This window comes from Stigmatopora argus, chromosome 10, assembly GCF_051989625.1.
Source record: "Stigmatopora argus isolate UIUO_Sarg chromosome 10, RoL_Sarg_1.0, whole genome shotgun sequence".
NCBI lineage: Eukaryota > Metazoa > Chordata > Actinopteri > Syngnathiformes > Syngnathidae > Stigmatopora > Stigmatopora argus.
Window position 1 is genome coordinate 4142249 of NC_135396.1, and position 20159 is coordinate 4162407.

Below are 20159 nucleotides of genomic sequence, written 5' to 3' on the forward strand. Positions count from 1 at the left end.
ATTCTGCAAAAGGTTTCAAATACGAACACAAAGTAGGGCAGTGTCTCTTTTTAATCCTTTCAAATGTGTGAACATTTTCATTATTCAAATTGCATTTTTTTTTCATGATTACTTGTGGATGAATTTCATATGATGTGTGAATTTATATCAAATCGCTCTCTCATGACTGTATTTTGGCATTTCTTGAAGCTTTTTATAAATAACATTTCTACATTGAGAAAATGTTCAATACAAATTGAATCTGAATGAAATAAAACATTCTCTCAGGTTATGACCCCCAGTAACAATCACTTTTTTTATTTTATTTTGTAGCATTTAACTTATGACAGGATGTAAAGGCTTCAACAAAAAGTCACTTTTCTCAAATTCTATGAAAATAAAAAATTGATCGCAACATGAACTAACTAACTATCGCTAACTCATGTCATTAGCATTAGCTATGCTAGCCTGTGCTGTAACTTCAATCTAAACAGACAAATGACCAATCACACATGCATGTTTTGGAGATGTGGGGGGTACCCCCGGAAAAACCCACGCAAGCTCAGGGGGGAAACATGCAAAATCCCACAATGGGATTGAACCCTCGATCTCAGAACTGTGAGGCGAACATGCAAACCACTTATCCACCGTGCCTAGCATTCTTTATACTGTCTATATTTTTGTTTTTTAATGAAATGATTTATCTTTTTCTTTTCATTTCTAAGTAAAAAAATGTATTCATCCTTTTTTGATATTTTTAAATCACTAGTAAAGATCTTTGTCATCTCTTGGATTTTTTGTTGCTTTTTTTACTTAAAAACACACGCAAAATAAGAAGTTTATTTTGAAAATAAGACATTAAGAGCAATTTCAAACATTGTTCTCCCACCAAATCTCTTTTTAACACAAATTGGAAGCGGGTTTTTATGATTTTTAACTTGAAATGGTTGTGCTTTAATAGTCAATTTCCTCTCTTGGCGTCTCAAAACGAACATTTTTTCAATTTTCCATCCAAAAAAAATGATATCACCAGATGTCTCACATTAGGAAAGTCTTCCAAATTCATTTGAAATAATCCAGTAGGGTTATCAAAAATATGCGCGCGATAAACACCAGGCTAAAAGCGTCGTTAATCCCACCCTTTGACACGTTGATTGCGAAGTCGACGCCGTTTTTGCACCGTTTGTATTTTTGCACAATAAACATCTTCGTGCTTCTTGAATTTTCACTGCTGTTGGAAATTTAACAGGAAGAAAGGAGAACAGAGCCTTATTTTTATTTTTATGGAGCCGTAAATCAAGTGACAGCTACTCAAATAAAAGGCTTTTGTCCGTGAGAAAAGAATTCTTTTGTGGAAAGATAAGTTACAAAAAAAAAGTACCTACATGCAATTTGTTCCTCAAAAAGAGTCAAAAGTGTCACATAAAAGGAATAAAAATGTCATTACTGACTTAAATTTCCAGTGTTGTTTTAAGATGCTAAAACTGTACGTTTTTCATTTATGAAACAATGAATAAAATATGGTCGTAGCTAATAATGGGAGCTTTAAAGGTGAAGAAGATGTTGTTGGAGCCAATGTGTCACACCCGGTAAGTGACGGGGTGCTGAAATATTGATTGGCGATTGCCAAACAAGTGTGTCACCTTACGGTGGCGTATCGGTGTCGCGTCGCTGCCGGTAACGACGCAAAGCGACGCCGACTCGGTAATTAAAGCCACTCGATTGGCTTAGAAAATACCTCTGTTGACAGCAATGCAATTACGTCATACTTTAAAATGTGTCCTTTGAAATTATGTGGGATTTTGTGGGTTGTTGAATGTGGAAGGATGTGCTCAATATATGTATATATGTATATGTAATGCTTTTTTAAAATTGTTAATATTTCATGGGAATTTTTGGGGTAGAATATTTCATCACAGTTCTTAGCCATGTATAGCACAGGTTCAAAATGGCGTCATTTTGTGCTGCCCACTGGAGGAAATCATGTGTGTCGACTTTGTTTCAGGGCAAAAATTCAAATAAAGTAGAAAATATTTTACCCCCCCCAAAAAAAATCTATTTAAAATATGTATATATATGTTTTTCCCAAAAGGTATTTTTGAGTCTATAAATTAAAATATAAATAAATCAATCAAAAGCCTTTATTGTCATCATACATAGCTGCGTACAATGAAATTGGTGGTTCTACTCCACAAAGTGTGTTTTCCCAGTAAAAAAAACATAAATAAGTAATATAAAAAGTCATGTCCTGGCAAGGTAAGTTCTAAAATATTGCACAGTGAAACAAAAGCTCTGTTCTTCTACCTGACTTTTATTTTCTTGTTGTCCGTGAACGACTGACTGAAATGGGACCTCCAGGCATGTTTGACCAGTTTGCCTATATTTGAGCGAGCTAATGATTGACTTTGAGCGGAAAAAATGAAATGAATCCCAAAGGCACTTTTTTTTTCTCTCCAAGTCCTATCTGACCACGGCGGTTTGATCCAATCCGGGTCCGGTCAGAGCCATCGCTCACGTGACCGAAACTGGGGAATGCGCTGGGCCGAGAGGTTGCTTAGCACCTGAAGTTGGAATGAAAAAGATGCCCCCGCCCCCCTTCCCCGTGGCCCCCCACTCCAACTGCCAGTAAAAAATACTCCATCTGCGTATGTCTTTTCAAACAAACTCACTCAATGCGATCCAACAAAAAAAACAGTGACTTTTTTTTTGCTACTGAAGGCCAAATTCCTGCTGTCTTTTGGCCCGTGAAGACATTTGAGATTCAAATACAGCTAGAGATGTCAAATATCTTTGAACAGAGCAATGAATAAGTGCCACTGAAAATGTCCCTTGCATTCAAATCCAAGAAAATTGTGGAGAATTTCACTCCAGCTAGATCAGGGGTGTCAGACTCGGGTTGGTTCGCGGGCCGCTTTAACGTCAACTTGATTTCACGTGGACCAGACCATTTTAGATATCATATTTAGATTTTTTTTAAAATAAATGGATTAAAAGAACTGGATTAAAAGCCCTGAATATTCAGTTTTTATAGATCTAAAACAATGTTTATTTTAGCTTTTTTTAAAATATATTTTTAGATTTTACAAAATGATTTTTGAACTAAAAACACAAGAAATTGATTAAAAAATGACAATTATTGATTTAAAAGAGGGAAAATCAGGAAATATAATATACATCTATACTCTTCATTTTAATTTGATCCTAAAACAGAAAGTCGGCACTCATCATTTACTTTCCCGGGCCACACAAAATGATGCGGCGGGCCAGATTTGGCCCCCGGGCCGCCACTTTAACACGTGAGCTAGATGCTGTGATGTGCTGGAGATTAGATTTGTTTTGCAGATAAAATTTGGAAGATCCTGCTCCTGGTCTGTGTTGTTGTTTTTTAAATCTGGATCTTGCAAGTCTTTCATTGAGGAGTGCAGAAATGCCGTTTGGATTTTCATCAAGTCAATCGGAGGGCCATGTTTGGCCTTTGGCCCTTGGGTTTGATACCCGTCTCCGTCTCCGCCAGATTCATTCTTTTCACTTTACGCATCGTCTCATCGCTAGAAGCGACTCCACCCGTCGGCGAGCTTCTTATCAGAAGCTGGGATGCTAACTTTTATCAGTATGACCTGATACGCACGGCCACTCTTTCATTTTCCAAATTCTGGAAGGCAACCTGCCAATGGACATCAGCATTTTGCCTTAAAGGGGCAGTCAACGCAGAATTTCACATTTCTGACTGGTAAAAATGAAGAAGGAGGTCAATAAAAGTCTATTTCCAGTAAGCTGAGGCTGTCCCATCAACACCAAAGGGCGCCGAGGTCCAAGCATATCTTTGCTGGACAACTTTGAAGTGTCCAAGATCCAAGGATCACTTTAGGAGCAGTTGTCCAGCGCTCGTTTATGCCACCATGCAAGGCAACCTTAAGAAAAAGACTAAAGTCATAATTAAAAGACTCAAGTCGCAAGTACGGTCTGCTTGAAAGAATCCAAATCGGAAGCTAAAGAAGGGAGGACGGAACACAGTGTGTTGACCTTGTGGGGTCAGATTGGACCGTCAACCTTTATGTCGTCTGGTCGTGCTGTGGAGGGAACACGAGGCCCATTAGATGCGAGTTCATGCCCTCTTATAAAAGGAGGCAGCCAGAAGCAAAAAGCATGAAATACTCCCTCCCTTAAATTCCACAAGTGAGATAGCAAACCAGCACTCGGGACGGAAACTGCCTGGGAGACCATTAAAAAAATTAATTCATTAATAACCCACAGAAAATGTCAGTGGCCTTGCACAGTAGCTCTTGATAAATTAAGATTCATGAGAAACACATAGTAAAGATATTTGGTGCCCTCTTGTGGCCAAGTATATATTTGCAGTTCATTTAAATGACTAGGATTAGATTAGTTTTATCGCAAATTCACTTCTTTGCAATCTTTTCTGCTATTAATTATTTAAAAACTACTATGACTCAACACCGAAGATTATTATTATTTTTTAAAGTTCATAAAAATAATAGGGATGACACTACTTTGTGATTTTTCAATTATCGCAGCCATGTTTGGTCTACATTAACCGCGCTATTCGAGGGATTACTGTACTAGATTTACCTAGATTACAAAACTGGAGGATTACGTCAAATATGTATTCCTCTAATTTTGGAATATTAGCCTAATTATATATAAAACCAAAATCAACAACACAATTCGTGTGCATGATTGAAAGTACTTTTTAATAGATTTTTGTTATGGGAAAAAAAATCATCTTAAAAGTAGAAGCAGGAAAATAAGGAATGTGATCCTTAAAAACACACATCTTATTTTTGATGGTGAAAACCAGTGTGTGTCATTTTAATCATTTAGCAAAAAAAAAATCGCTCCCAGAAGGGACATTTAAAGTTTGTCCTCGCCGTCGCCGAGAGTGTAGAAAAAGGCCGCGTCGTCTTCCTCGTAGATGATGGCCACGGTTTCGCCGCTGTCGTAAACGCCGGCACCGTTTTGGAGGTACGCCTGAAAAAGGCAACATTTGGAAGAATATGTCAGTAAATAGTGGATTTTCCAGATTTTAAATACCTCGGTAAATTTGTATTTAATACCAACATGTGTTTTTTTTTTAACTATATCCTGGCTCATCTTATTTTGTTGCTTTAACGTGATTCCAATCTCCTAAAAATGATACAATTTGAAGTTGTTTGACTTAAAATATTAAGCTCTGTTTGACTTCATTTTTGGGTTGTTTTTGAAGGCCAAAATTGTTATTTTTTTTGTAACTTTGTAGCTCACTTATCTAAAGGAATCTTGTTTTGACACAACATTGTTTGCCGTAAAAGCTGCTTTTGACGCCAATTACGGCAAATATGCTATTTTTGGGGGTAATAATATTTACAGTATTTAGGCACTTGGCAAACAAGCTACATCACGTTTATCAAAGTGGCGGCCCGGGGGCCAAATCTGGCCCGCCGCATCATTTTGTTTGGCCCGGGAAAGTAAATCATGAGTGCCGACTTTCTGTTTTAGGATCAAATTAAAATGAAGAGTATAGATGTATATTACATTTCCTGATTTTCCCCCTTTTAAATCAATAATTGTAATTTTTTAATCCATTTTTTCTGTTTTTAGTTAAAAAATCATGTTGTAAAATCTAAAAATATATTTAAAAAAAGCTAAAATAAACATTGTTTTAGATCTATAAAAAAACTGAATATTTAGGGCTTTTGATCCAGTTCTTTTAATCCATTTATTTTAAAAAATCTTAATATTAGATCTAAAATGGTCCGGCCCACATGAAATTGAGTTGACGTTAACGCAGCCCGCAAACCAACCCCGAAAATTTTCCCCCAAAAATGTGACTTAGAGTCCAGCCCAACCTACTTTTTCGGCCATTTTTTGACCCGTTCGACGTCTGCTCGGCAAGATTTTTTTCAAATGTAGAGATAAAAATGGATCATGAGGAAAAAATGCGTGTACCCACCCTCTCCAGGAGCTGCAGTCTCTCTTCCGTCATCATGTTTTTTTGCCGGAGCTGACTGACGGTATTCTCAAGGCCGAGCATTTTGTCCAGGTGGCGTCGATGGCGCTGGTGTAGGACCTTCACCTTCTTTTGCAACTGGGCCACCGTGGTCTCCAGTTGCTCCTTGTTCAGGTGGGGCTTGTGGTAGCTGCCATTTGGAAAACGTGCACAAATTAACATGGACCGAAGACCCGCATCTGGGTTTTGATTTTATTATCTATGCCGCTTCAAACTCAATTTTTATTGGTCAAGGAAATTTTCTATCTGCATACGATAGGGAGAGTGACTGTATTTTATGGAAACAACCTCAAAGTATGTAAATGTCACATTTCGGGCATGTTTAGCCAATGTTAATATTATGCCCTAAATGAGCCAAAACGTTAGGTCTCATTGGCAATTGTATACAGTATATTTTTATTATGAATCATTCTTGTGTTTATCTTTATTTTTGGGGGGTTGAGCTTACCACATATTTTTACAGTAGAGTTCCAGTTTGAGTCATTTGATTCAGAGCATCTGGCGATGTTTGAATAAGACTTTTATTCTTTTTTTTTGGATGATATCTTTCTACATTTGGATTTTGTCAGGGGGAAAAAAAGCACAATCAACTTTACAATATTTCCATAATTTGGAGATTATCAGTCTGGCATAATGTTGTCTAAAAGCTTTCCCATGACAACTAGCTTTAGTTCACTTCCTTGCTATTATATATTTTATTATGGCTTCTTGCGGTCGGTACACTTGAATTATTATGTGACTTTTTTGCCTTGAAAATGACACATTTTTAGTTGGTTTTCTCACTCGATTCCGATCTTATAAAAATGGCGAGATCAATAATGCTTTGAATTGATGTCCCTTTTAAAGGAAATGCTCACCAATGTTCCTCCAATTGGTGGTCCCAGCTCTCCGAATCTTCATCTTCATCATCTTGCTGTTCTTCTCTCTCCTGCAGGAGGGGCTCGGACGGCGGCCGCGGCGGGGCGTGCTTGGACACGATGGGCAGCGTGGAGGCGATGGGCTCGGGGCTTAAAGCCGACGACAGCACCGTTTCCGAGGAGACCGGCAATTGGCCCGAGACGCCGTCGGGAACGGACTCAAAGTAGGCGATCAGCTGCGTTGTTTCGCCAGCGCCCTCCGCGTCCACGGCGCCGCTTTCGGGCAGCAGGACCAGCCGCCCGACGTCTCGCCCGTCCGCCGGTGGCAGTAAAGGAAGCACGCTCAGGTAAGGGAGCTCGCCGTCGGCGTAGGCGGAGTCGGCTTCCCTACGAAGCACTTTGACGGTCCTTTCGTAGTCGTCCGTCGCTTTGCGTTTCTAGAAAGATGGAATCGGTTGGTTCAAACATTTATTAATGAGCTCATGTACACGGACAATTTGCGTTACCTCCATTTTCTGGAAGAGGGTGGGCACGGCGTCGCTCTCGAGGTTTCGAATCCCCCATCGGAGCTTGAAGCACGACGAGACAAAGTGCTCGTGGCAGACGTACTGATGTCGAGATGGAGTCCAGTTGTCGCGGCCGATGTTTCTCAGCCACAGCTGCAGCTGCTCCGGATCGTGCAGGGGGAATCTAAGGGGGGGTCCCAAAACAGATGGAAAAATGCCAAGATTTGCTTTAGAAATTTAAGGCAAGAATCATCAGAATTTCCGCTTTTTGACTGTATTGTAAGATTTTTGGATTTCTGTAAATATTTGGATATAGAGTTGATAGACATGTAGAAGATGATTAGATTGGACATTTTGTTCTTTGTTGCCCACATTAATCTAAATTATATTATATGGAATGGAACTGTGTGTGTTACCCATCTTGATTGGACATGTTGAGAATATTATTTAACTCAGGAATCAACACGTCATCTCAAAAAATAGAAGAAAATGACTGGCATGAGGATTTAAAAGTCTAAGCTCAAAGGTCAAAAAGCAGGACGTGTGATAGACGCAGCGTTACAAATAAGAATGTCCGTTCTTTGTTTTACGACAAATGTGCGATTTAAAAAAAATCAGAGTAGCCATTGAAACAACAAATAGAAAAACGCGCCGTCACTCAGACGATCGTAAACGGACTCAGGTTAAAACGAAACATGAAGTCAAGGTGTCTTACTTGTAAAAGCTTTTTGGATCGGTGCCGCTCGTCGAATCGTTTTTACAGTTTGGTACCGAACAATATTTCGGCATGTTGGGCCTAATCGGCGTCGTTTGTCGTGTCGCCGATATGCGTAAATACGCGTCCTAGCAGGTTGGCAACAAGGTGAAACTCGTGCAGTGTTGACAACGCGGTGCGCATATACTGACGACATATTGTTGCGACCAGATCAGCTGCTTCTGCGCGTCCTGACGTCATATATAAGCGACTTCGCGCGCTATACAACTAGATGCGTTTATGACATTTTCCCCACGTTTTTGAACGAAAGTAAACCAAAACTGCCTCAAGTATTTTACTTTATTTTAACTCTAATTTTATTATGTCACGAACGAAAAGAACATTTCTATCTAGTCGGTACTTCTACTTTTTAAACCCCCATCGTAAACGCAAAATGAATGGAAAAATGTACGTTGTAAACAATGCAGAACCGAATATACCACCGACTTGACTTAAAAATAGTAAATTTCTTGAAAATAAGGCCAAGGCAAGGACCATTTTTTAAAATTACTGTACACAAATATAAAAGTTTTTGTCCCCACAAATAAGGATGCAAAACACATTTCTAAAATCTCTGGACCTTTTTTTAATTCATTTTTTTCTCCAAACCTTACATGGAATTTCAATAAATGATACAGTATATATACATACACATCAGTGTACTTCTTTACCTAAAAAGTCAAGGGTCATGTTACAATGAAGCTGTGCGTTTTCAAGACAGGGTTACATGATGGACGTTTTTTTTTAATGTTGCCTGTGCTACCGGACTTATCCACAATTACGGGTGACATTTTGGGTGTTTGGGTTCAGAGTTTGGGGACGGTGTATGAGCTGCCGGGGTGAAAATATGGTAGCGAGGGGAGCAGCAGTATCTTCCTCTGGAAGAAGCAGTGCAAATTAAACGTTCAGTACGTCTGTTCTAGCTAACACGTCAAAAATGGCAAACAGCACCTCGATGTGAACCCAGAGACAGTCTCTTTTTTTTCGAGCTGGGATCGAACATATACCTGAAAAAGTAATAAAACACTGAAACAAATATACCGTTTGTTAGGAGACACTGATGGACATGCCGCTCTTGAAACCATTCCATCCGTGCGCGTGCTTCCAACGCTGAGCGTTGTTGCTGAGGGACAATTTCAGTTATACATCTTTGGTACGGACCAGAAAGGTGATCCATGTCAATCGTTAAAAAAAAGAAAAAAAAAACAGATTCTGACTGTTGGAATCGTGTAGGAGGCGAGCCAATGTTTTCCAGTTTGGAAGTGGTAACCTTGGGGACCAGGTGAGGGGAGGGGGTCTAAGAAATCTCACTCAAAAAGTGAGGAGGAGCGGGTTCCCTTAGGCCTAAGGAGGAATCGGGGAACACTGAGGGAAATGATGTCCGACGCTTCCAGGTTTCCTCGCCCGCCTACATCATCCCCATCTGCATTAACGTGTTGGCGTACGCCATGGGCTTGACATTCGGATGAGGCTGGAAAGCAAAGGCAGGAAGAAAATGAGACAAACTTGAAGTCCGAGCCTTTGGGAGTACACAAACGCAGCGCACTTACCACGGCAGTGAACTGGTGGAACTCTGGCTTGAGATCAGATCCCCTGAGGTGGATAAAAGCTCCTTTGTTTCCCATCTGGTCACTGGGGAGAAGAAGAAGACGGGAAACGTCACGAGGTGCCGGGATACCGCTGCCCAGAACAGACCGAGGGGTACTGACCAGTAGTTGGGCGCCGAGAAGACCGTGATGCACTTCCCTGAGTGAGTGACCTCGTATCCCTCCGCCTTGACTTCGTGACTTCGAATGATGAAATCCAGCTTGTTCTGATCCAGGAAACGCTCGGTCACGTCGGGCCCGAACTGGCAGCTGACGCCCCGCTTGCTGATGGACCGCCCGTTCTGCATAAAACACAAAACTTTGTTCACCTGAGGAGCATGTTCAAAGAGGCGGGAAGAGAGTAGGGTGGCACTAAACCTGAGGCTGGGGGTCTGACCAGAGAAGATCACACATGGGACCTGCAAGCCAGACGCAAAAGGAAGATTTTAGAACGCATACATAAACCCCGCTACCCAAAAACACACACAACCACAAGCCTAAACACCCCTCTGCCCTTCAAAGTACCCGAATCTGGAGGCTGTCTGTTCCTCTCGATCTTCCTGAGGTCCTCCAACGTGACGCCATCTTCGCTGAACAGCCCGCCGTGCATGACCTAAGTAAAAAAAAAAACAAATGTTCGAAACCCGGCGCTGACCAAAAACAGAAGTGATGCGAGAGTCGTGCTTAACGCACCAGTATTTTGCTGTTGATGCACTGCGCTAGTGGCAGCCACTGGAAGACTTCACTGAATAGCTGGAACATTTGCGCCGTGTACTTGGCCTTCACCTCCCCCTCAAAGCCGTACATTTGATTCATGTTGTCCGTCTCGTGGTTACCTGCCATTCAGCCATCTTTAGTTAACGCTAGATTCTCGAGGAAGCGCGTTCTTCTGCTAACCGCTTACCTCGCAGCAAATGGAAGTTGTCAGGGAAGAGAAGCTTGAATCCAAACAGCGTGAGGATGACCTCCACTGAAAAAGATCCACGGTCTACAAAGTCACCGTTGAAAAGCTGAATTCAACCCGGTTAAGAAGATTTTTGGCAAATGCGAGGGATCCTGAGACGAAAAGTCGAAAAGGATACGTAAGGATTGCTCTCTGCCGGGAGGCCGTTCAACTCGAAGATATTGAGCAGATCGTAGTACTGTCCGTGCGTGTCGCCGCAAATTGTTATTTTTTCAGCCTGTTGAAAAAACATTTTTTGCTGTTGACTTGGATCAAAGATTCCATCTAATGAATTCGAATCAGAGACTATTGAAAAAAAATGTAATAGCTGAAAATTAAAGACAGCTTTACCTCTTGTAATGTGACTTCTACAAGACTCGGTAGTTTGGATAAAAGGTCTTTGATTTGCACCAAAATCTGCAAAACAGAACATTTTATTCCACGCTTACTCCGCCGGTCTGTTCGCTTTTCACCACCAGCGGCGGCGTCTTACCTGATATGCGCACTTTCTGTGCAATTTCTTCTGTTCTTTGAACCATTCCATCATTTCCTTCATGAACTTTAAGGTGACCTTGCCGTCCTCCAGTTTGGGGCCGGTGTAGTCGTCTTCGATTGCTGCGACGAAACGGCGGCATAATTTCATAATGACACCAAAGACTTCTATATGACTCTTTTATTATTATCTTTTTAAACACTTACTCATGCTTTCAATATCAAGCGAATCAACCACCGACTTTTTGATCTCGTCGCTAGCGATGGCTCTCTCGAAGGCCTTCTGTTTGACGATCTTGTTACATTCCTGGTACTTCATCTTGGCGTCCTTGTCATTCGGTCGAACGCGCACCACCTGTCATGGCGCAACAAAATCATTGAAAAACATGATCCTAAAACTAAAAATGTACAGGGTGACTTTTGCAAAGCATACTGTAGACACGACACCACGACTCACACGCTCATCATGACATGATTAGCACATAATCCCTTTTGCAAAGTGTTGGGATTAGCTGTACGTGGACTAGATTTTGCCAGGTTGCCTTACCGTCTCGTAGTCCTTAAGCGCGGCCTTGAACTTGCCCAGCGCCATGTTGGAAGTGGCCCGGCGGTAATACCCTTTGATATAGTTCTTGTCAATATCCAGGGCCTTGGTGGCATCTGCCAAGGCGTACCCGTAGCACTCGGTGCGCAGGTACGCCAGGCTGCGGTTGCTGTAGTAGATTGCATTGGATGGGTTGAGCTCCAGGGCCTCGGAGTAATACTTGATGGCATTTTCATAGTCTTTATCTGAAAAAAGAAGACATTTTTACATTGACGTGGGCAATATCTGGCAATGACGAACTACCTTAATCATTTGCTAATGACCTTTGTATGGCCATATGTCAAATTTGGTGAATTATCAAATGAGGTGATATGATAAGAGAAAGTGTCTAAAGTTGTAGGTCATAAAAATAGAGATTCTTTGAATTTGGTTACTATGGCTGTGCGCCTCCAGTTTACTACCAAGCATCTAAATGTTGTTCAAAATTTTAATAAAAATCTGCACAAACTAGTATTATCACAAAATATTGATAGTAAAAATACCTGATACTATCAAGTATTTTTTACCATCAATATTGAACTTGTTTTATTACATTTATATCGTATCAAGAATGCTATCAAGTTGATAGCATTCTTGATACGATATAAATGTAATAAAACAAGTATGACTTTATTATTATTCTCCATCTTTAAATGAAAACCAATTACTAAATTACTCATTTAATATAACACATTTATCATGAAAGCCCAAACACTTATTTACATAACATGACGAGTCAAAACGAGATAACTTTTGTTTTATTTGGATTATGGTGGGGGTCCTTTAAAATGTTTTGCTAAGGCCTTATCAAAGACTCTAACACTCGATAACAGCTGATGTTAACATCGAATTCACAACCAGGTGATAAAATTAATTTGATTGACGACGGTGTGTCGATGAGCGCAACTGCTCACATGACGATGGTACTGTTAATTCACAGAATATTCCAGCAACTTCGAAGTACGTCGAGTAAGATCACTCCTATATGATTTTATAATTAAACATAGGACCAGGCACCATATTGACCGAATTTACTTCGACGCGAACTTGATTTTCGTGCGACAATAACACACGCGGTAAAAGACAACGTTAGCGTTAGCTACTCGCTTACAAGAGTCCAATGAATGGGCTTCACGCGTTAGCCTGCCTGGTTAGCTTTGCTTCACATTGACGTGTGACTGTGATCGGGGCCCCTTTAAAGTGGATGTTTTGGCCCCTTGTGCGAAAACCGGTAACGCCGTCGTCTGCTCTCTACCGCCGACGCGGACCGCCGACTTGACAGCGTTGCCAGCTCACCTTTAAAGTATTTATTGGCCTTCTCCTTGAGTAGCTCGGCATCGTTTACTCCCTCCGCCATCTTCTTCGCGATGCCGTAATCCGACACGTGCGCCATTGACGGACTGTCGCAAAGGTCGCAAAGTTGTTGCGCGTGGTTTTTTCCTTGCGTCTCAGGGTTAATACGCAAACAATAGATGGCTTGTGGTATGTATTTACTATTGAAATGTCTAATTACTTTAAGAATAGACTGCATTAATTACCATGCACGAGGCGGAACTGAGTTTAAACTGTAACTTTTGTAACTTGTACTAATGTATTGCTCGTCATCAACCAGTAGAGAGCACTAATGACATTGAATTCTGCCATTAACTCACCCTGGTGTTAGTAGTATATTTACTAAATAACAAGACAAACTGTTAGTGCCCATTTATCAGTTTCATTGACGGCGATGGACTTCCAATTCCTATTACGTAGAAGCAGACGAATGAAGGAATGTTTAAATAAACATGTGCCCCCTCCCATTCAAGGGAATTGCTGATCTAGTTGCCAATGAGTTAATAATAATAGGTTAAAATTGCTAGGAAAGACAAAAATTGTGCTTACAACTATTGTGTGGCAATTCGGTTCCAGGGAGAAACGCCAAAACACATCTTTTTAACCACTTGTTCATTTGCAGGCCTATTACCAGAATGTTCTATTGTTTGCAAGTACAGTATCCAATTACAATATTTCTAACACATTTTATGTTAGATAATTATTATGCCACACCACCAAACACAAAGTCATAGACAGTACTTGTACAGTATTGATGAAATTTTGATCTCCTTTTCGTTTACTTATAAATATAAATGAGTGGTAAATCCGGGCTTTTTTCCCCAAATGTAAATAATGCAATAGAAGATTATGTGAATCATACTTATAGTCGACATCATGGTAAAATATTGCTTCTAACCATATCATTAGTGTACATGAACATGGTGGAAATGTACAGTTGCTTTTGAGTGACATAAAAACATGCTTGCAAACAACAACAAAAAGAGTACATCTTCACACATTTTTTTTGGTCTTCTTCCAGGTGCCTTCAGGCATGAGGATGTTGCTCTGGAAATTTCCTGCCATCTGAGCGCAGCGGGTGGCTGCCGGCCTCCACAGATGTCAGATTTAAGAGGACAAACAAAACGCAGGTGCTCATCCTCACAAATGCATGCACATGTGGTCTTTTTAAAAAAAAAGTTATGTAGCCATATTTGACTTTTAGGTGAAATGACAGGACCAACCTGAATACACATTCATACCTGTCAACCTCTGCCGATAACTGCCCTTATAAATGATTATGATTCCCCTTACAAACCCCCCCAAAAACTTACAAACACCGTACGAGTCGTACTTTTAAGCCCTTTTCCTAACTGTCAGTTTTTGTATCGGACTATACAAGGCTGCTTGCTAAATTTGCTGTTTTCTAAATATGTAGGCAATAGCAAATTTAGCAAAAAAAAGTACTTCCATTCAAAAGTTTAGACTTAAAAATTGATGTCCTCTTATAGAGGTTATAGTGAATATCACATTCCAGCAGGAAGACCAATATCCCAATCTTTCCATGTTTTAATTCACATGCACATACATGGCGAGTGACGCACTGTCGCCTTGAAATAAATCATTTGCCCAAAATATAACAACTTTAGGCTGAGAGGTTTGCTTTTTTTACTGCCAAAATTCAGCTGGACAGGCTAATGAGAGTGGCGCCCGAGAAGGAAAAGGACATTTCTAATTTAGAAGTTTGTGGCTTTCTTCGTTAGCGAGGAGACTGGAACGGGTTTCATAAATTACTGCGACATAGAGGAGTATGGCCCAATCCGTCCACCTTGCTCTGACTCACAAAGAACATCCAAGAGTCAAGTGTGCCTTGCTGGGGAGTCAGGTGAGTCACCACTGGTGACCTCCCGGTGAACACTTAGTAACCCCGCAGTGTGAATTCACTTTCCCCTTACACGGAAGAGCGATGAGTAAGTACTTTCACGCTATGCCAGGCCTGGACCATTTTAAAACTGAGGCAGTAGATCATGTGTCAAAGTGGCGGCCCGGGGGCCAAATCTGGCCCGCCACATCATTTTGTGTAGCCCGGGAAAGTAAATCACAAGTGCCGACTTTCTGTTTTAGGATCAAATTAAAATTAAGAGTATATATGTATATTAAATTTCCTGATTTTCCTCCTTTTACATCAATCATTGTCATTTTTTAATCCATGTTTTCTGTGTTTTTAGTTCAAAAATCATTTTGTAAAATCTAAAAATATATTTAAAAAAAGCTAAAATAAACATTGTTTTTTTAATGTTTTTTTTAATCCAGTTCTTTTAATTAATTTATAAAAAAAATAAAATCTAAATATTATATCTAAAATGGTCCAGCCCTCGTGAAATCAAGTTGACGTTAAAGCGGCCCGCGAACCAACCCGAGTCTGACACCCTTGCAGTAGATTGAAAAAAAAAAATCATTAAAATGCCAAACGTGGTGGAAATGCAGCCTAACTATAACACACGTCACAAAAGAGTGGTACTGCAAAGTTAGCGTCCACAAGAAGAACAACAACCGCCTGAGTTGACAGGCCTGTAAGGCTTATAAAAAAAATTGGGAAAACAATCCAGATCGGACAATGTGAAAATAATGTTTTGTTTATTTTGGGCCCATATCACCTTGCTTTAAATTTCACATCAAAGTAGCATAAATGTCTCCTGTGCTAAAAGGGGTAAAAAAATAAATTAAAAAAAGGAGACGGAGGTGGGATTCGGGGCTGACATGAGCGCCTCACACGAGAGTAAACGCAGACAGTGAGTGGGAGAGACGGCGTGGGAGGGAATCTGGCAAGCCGGCTCGCTCCAAGTGGGAGAACCCAGTCCTCTTGGGTGCGTGATGGTCTAGCGCGCAGCCTCTGGGGGGTCTCCAGAAAGTTAAACAAACACAAAGGAAGCCAGCAAACACAGAGACAGATGAAGCTCTCCGGGAATTTGAGTGACATTCCAGCGCCGCGGGCCAGTTCGCTCGATATATACGTTACACGGGCTTGATCCGGACCTCTTGGCTATTTATTATGGTGCGGCAAGTAAAACTGCAGATGAAAGTATTTTCTGTCCAATCCCAACCGGGGCCCTTTTTTTCAGACTTCCTCTCCTGAGGTGAAAGATAAGGAGTTTTCCAAAGTTTACATACTTTAGCCATCCCAATTTATCTTATCTCTGCTTACGCAATTGTAAATACTTGATGTATCGGTGGTTATCAACACTTAAGTGTTTCTCTTTTTTTTTTTTTTTTTTTTAAATAGCATCAGCTTTTGGAGTGAAATATTCTAAATATGTGGTACTTACTATTGATAAAGTTAACAGTTTAGAGCACGTGTCAAAGTGGCGGCCCGGGGGCCAAATCTGGCCCGCCTCATCATTTTGTGTGGCCCGGGAAAGTAAATCATGAGTGCCGACTTTCTATTTTAGGATCAAATTTAAAAAAATTAAAAAAAAAGCTAAAATAAACATTGTTTTAGATCTATAAAAAACTGAATATTCAGGGTTTTTAATCCAGTTCTTTTAATCTAGTTCTATTAATCCAGTTCTTTTAATCCAGTTCTTTTAATCCAGTTCTTTTAATCCAGGTCTTTTAATCCAGTTCTTTTAATCCAGTTCTTTTAATCATTTTATTTTAAAAAAATCTAAATATTATATCTAAAATGGTCCGGCCCACGTGAAATGCCCGCGAACCAACCCGAGTCTGACACCCCTGGTTTACAGTTTATTTTACTAACTTACTGTTTTTAAAGTCATAGTTAACGTAAAATTCAGACAGATGTAACTTATCAAAATTTGACAGTTTAAAGGCTCGACCTAAAAAATAAACTCTCCAATATTTTTTTTACCAAAAAGTTGTTTTTTTAGACAGAAAAAAAAGCTCAAAACAAGTTAGAAAGTCAAATTTTGCTAAAAAAGCAACATAAACGTAAATAAATTGCCAAACATTTTTTGTTAAATGTATTTTTCCCCTGTATTTGTGCTGTAAGCCCCCTAATAGTAAGTAATATCTACATAAAGAAACAAACTCTTTATTAACCCTGCAGTTATCATATTTAATATATTGAATTTTGAGGAATGTGATATTTTGTGGTGAGTGGTGAGCGTATCTGCCTCACTGTTCTGATGCTTGAATCCCCAGTGGGTTTTGACCTTCCTATGTGGAATTTTCATGTTCTCCCCATGCCCACATGGCTTTTTTCCGGGTTCTCCGGTTTCAACCCACATGCACAGTAGACTATGACTTGTCCTTTGATATGAGTGTGATTTTTTTGTCGCAGTTTGCACTGCGATTGGCTGGCGGTTAACCAATTGACGGTAGGCCCAGCATTTAATTATTTTTAAACATAAATGCACATAAAAACAACTTTTTTTCGTTTCACCTCTCTTAAATGCTAGTGCTAACATGCTAACATCTTTTCCAGAGCCGAAGCCCACCCAGTCTGAAAACCCCCACATTTTTACAGCCCGTCTCAGAGAATTTGTTTAATTTGGAAAACTTGAACGTCTTGTTCAAGAAAGTTAAGGAAGTTTATGATTAATATTTTCACAATTGAGGAAGTGTGTCATTTCCTATGTCGCGTTCTAGACACACACATTGACTCAGGAACAGTTCATCGGTCATTTTTGGGGGGGAAATCCCATCTCACCACCCTGGTTAGAAAACTCAATACACTGACCTAATATTTGAATTATATCATATCTTATCATTTTTCTCCTCGCCCTTGTCTCCCCTTCTGATCAAATAAGTCACCAGTGAGAGCTTAATGTGTCCTGTGTGAGCGGGTCGTACTTTAAATGTAAACCATGTGTTTTTTTCCCCCCAGTGGGCGGGGCTTTAGCAACTGGATTTAACATGGCGTAAATTAGGAAGAGTTTATCGTCTTCTGCGCCCCTCTATCTCGGGGAGCCCAGACTTTGGGTTTCTGGAGAAGTCTGCGTTTTTAGGTCCCTTTTGAGTCATAAATGAATCCGTGCAGTCCACCTCCTGTTGATCAGTAAATCAACATCCTGAGGTGACACATTGCACGCTGAGCCAGAGTTCGGAAATTTCACGTAAGAGGGAAAAAAAATTACCTGCCCGAGGAGTCTGACGTTTTTTTTTTTGGTTGCCTTTCCGCATTAACGACGGTTAACGATGGAGTAAGGTTATTTTGCTCTCCGTTTTTATGGAGGGATCTTGTAAATAATTTGAAGGGTAATTAAAGCAGGAGTATGTTGGAAAATAGCAAGGACGCTTGAAATAATATATGGAGACTCAGACATGACGTGAATAAACAGAAGTTTGGCTTGTTTAGTTTGTTTACGCGAGCTACTATTTTGTGTGAACAAGTTGATAGTAAGTGGGCAATAAATATTTGCTCGAGTGCGCAAAACCATATTTTCACCGTATTTTCTATATATCTTTATTTGAATTTTAGCAAAACGTAAATTTTATTTTGCAGCCCACACCAAGTGATGTGTGTGTCAAAATAGGCACGTGTTAATGTAACATTAACAGTTTAATGGATAAATATAGCCCCCAAAAATACAACAAAGCAAGTTATCCAGGTTATTTTCTTTGTCAGGAAATGTAATGTACATCTATAACCATTTGAATTTGATCCTAAAACAGAAAGTCGGCACTCATGATTTACTTTCTCGGGCCGCACAAAATGATGCAGCGGGCCAGATTTGGCCCCCGGGCCGGCACTTTGATAGCTGTGCTCTAAATTGTTTCAATACAAGTTTGTCTTCATCCGTAATTAATGTGACAGTGAAAATCCATCATGTAAACCCTTGTATTAATACCTAATTTTTTTCCTACTGTAGATATAACACGGAAAACGGTACACAGTCGATTGGTCGCCGGTCTTTTGGTCGCCGATCTTTTGGTCGCCGGTCTTTTGGTCGCCCGGAAGGTAAGTGATAATTACCATTTAAATGGTTGCTCAAATTCCCTAAATACAAACTGCGAATTACTATTTAGTCATACTTAATGCCCTAGTAATTATTAGGCTAAAGAAAAGCTCCAAGTTTCCCGGACTTGTATTGTTTTTTGTTGGAGAACTTGTTAAGACCCTGACTGACGTAGCTTCTTAAAGGGACAATGCATGTACAAACTCTTATACACTCACACGTCGGTTCAGTGAAACTGCTCATGGCCATTTTTGGCTTTTATTGATGCGTAGACCGTGTTGTTTTACCTTGTTTTGGTCGCCGGTCTTTTGGTCGCCCGTTGTCGCGGTCGGGGCGACCAAAAGACCGCGACCAAATGACCGGCGACCAATCGACCGCACACGACGGAAAACATTTGTTCAGCTCATTAACTGAAAAAAATCCCTAAATTACACACAACGGATACTAACGAGAGGGAAACAAAATAACGTCTCGTAGTCTGAAAATGATGGTATTGGATGTTTAAAAAAACTGCATAATGGTTACCCTTTTCTCTCGCACCGTCCTTGCCCGGAAGACGACACATTGGCGTGTGGACGCTAACTCCCCACTTGTGTGTCAATGCTATTTGCGGAGAACAAGATCCAGGAAAAAAGAAAAAGCATACAATTCTAGGCTGTGTAAAAGGCTTCTATGAGTCACACCCGGCACCCCTCAGCTCACAGAGTGGCCTTGTTAAAAAAGAAAGGTAAAAAATGGCAGATAATTAAAACAAATAAAAAGTAATTGCTGGGGGAAGCCAAAGCCAACCCAGATTCCTCATAAATTAAATTAGGATGGAAAACAATCCGGCCGGCCGAATGAGCTCAGCTACAAGCCTGACCTTGTGGTTATTAGCATAATCAACCACTTTATGTTTCCAACCTTTTTCATTTTTTTTTCTTGCCTTTTTAGTGCCTATGTCATTTCTCTTTTTTTTTTCTTCGTCTTGCGCTCGTCGTAAGGTTTTCGTGGGCGCGCGAGAACGCATCATCTGATACACACCCCGTACAGGAAATGAGAAACTGAAGCAGCAGGCCGCGTTACGACAAAACGTAGAAACATGCTGTTAAAAAAAATAAAAAGAAAGAATGTAAGAACTGTAATGGAAAAACACACCTCTGTAGTATTGTTATATATTCGCCTCTGGGCTACTGCATTAAATTGACTTTTAAAAAAAAAGGGATTTTAGGTTAACAATGTCT

At 40.2% G+C, this 20159-nt stretch overlaps 3 protein-coding genes across 6 annotated transcripts in view; 1 reads left to right on the forward strand and 2 right to left on the reverse strand.

The window, feature by feature from the left end:
- Positions 1 to 20159, forward strand: part of LOC144083984 (cyclin-dependent kinase-like 1) — a 60808-nt gene that overhangs the window by 15501 nt on the left and 25148 nt on the right. For all 4 annotated transcript variants that reach the window (XM_077612222.1, XM_077612219.1, XM_077612220.1 and 1 more), the window contains exons 3-5: positions 6921 to 7190; positions 14061 to 14169; positions 18850 to 18938. The gene's annotated coding sequence lies outside the window, so the exon portion shown is untranslated. The remainder of the gene's footprint in view (positions 1 to 6920; positions 7191 to 14060; positions 14170 to 18849; positions 18939 to 20159) is intronic.
- On the reverse strand, positions 4671 to 8250 carry LOC144083985 (uncharacterized). Its single transcript, XM_077612224.1, has 5 exons — positions 8065 to 8250; positions 7350 to 7533; positions 6844 to 7280; positions 5930 to 6116; positions 4671 to 4968 (listed from the first exon to the last, which is right to left on the reverse strand). The coding sequence occupies exons 1-5, from the start codon at positions 8136 to 8138 to the stop codon at positions 4852 to 4854; spliced, it is 999 nt and encodes a 332-aa protein (XP_077468350.1). The 5' UTR covers positions 8139 to 8250; the 3' UTR covers positions 4671 to 4851.
- ppp5c (protein phosphatase 5, catalytic subunit) lies at positions 8666 to 13162 on the reverse strand. Its single transcript, XM_077612216.1, has 13 exons — positions 13004 to 13162; positions 11672 to 11913; positions 11332 to 11479; positions 11126 to 11247; positions 10984 to 11049; positions 10772 to 10870; positions 10594 to 10699; positions 10383 to 10525; positions 10215 to 10302; positions 10068 to 10108; positions 9813 to 9991; positions 9654 to 9735; positions 8666 to 9574 (listed from the first exon to the last, which is right to left on the reverse strand). Exons 1-13 carry the CDS (start codon positions 13098 to 13100, stop codon positions 9512 to 9514), a joined length of 1476 nt encoding a protein of 491 aa, XP_077468342.1. The 5' UTR covers positions 13101 to 13162; the 3' UTR covers positions 8666 to 9511.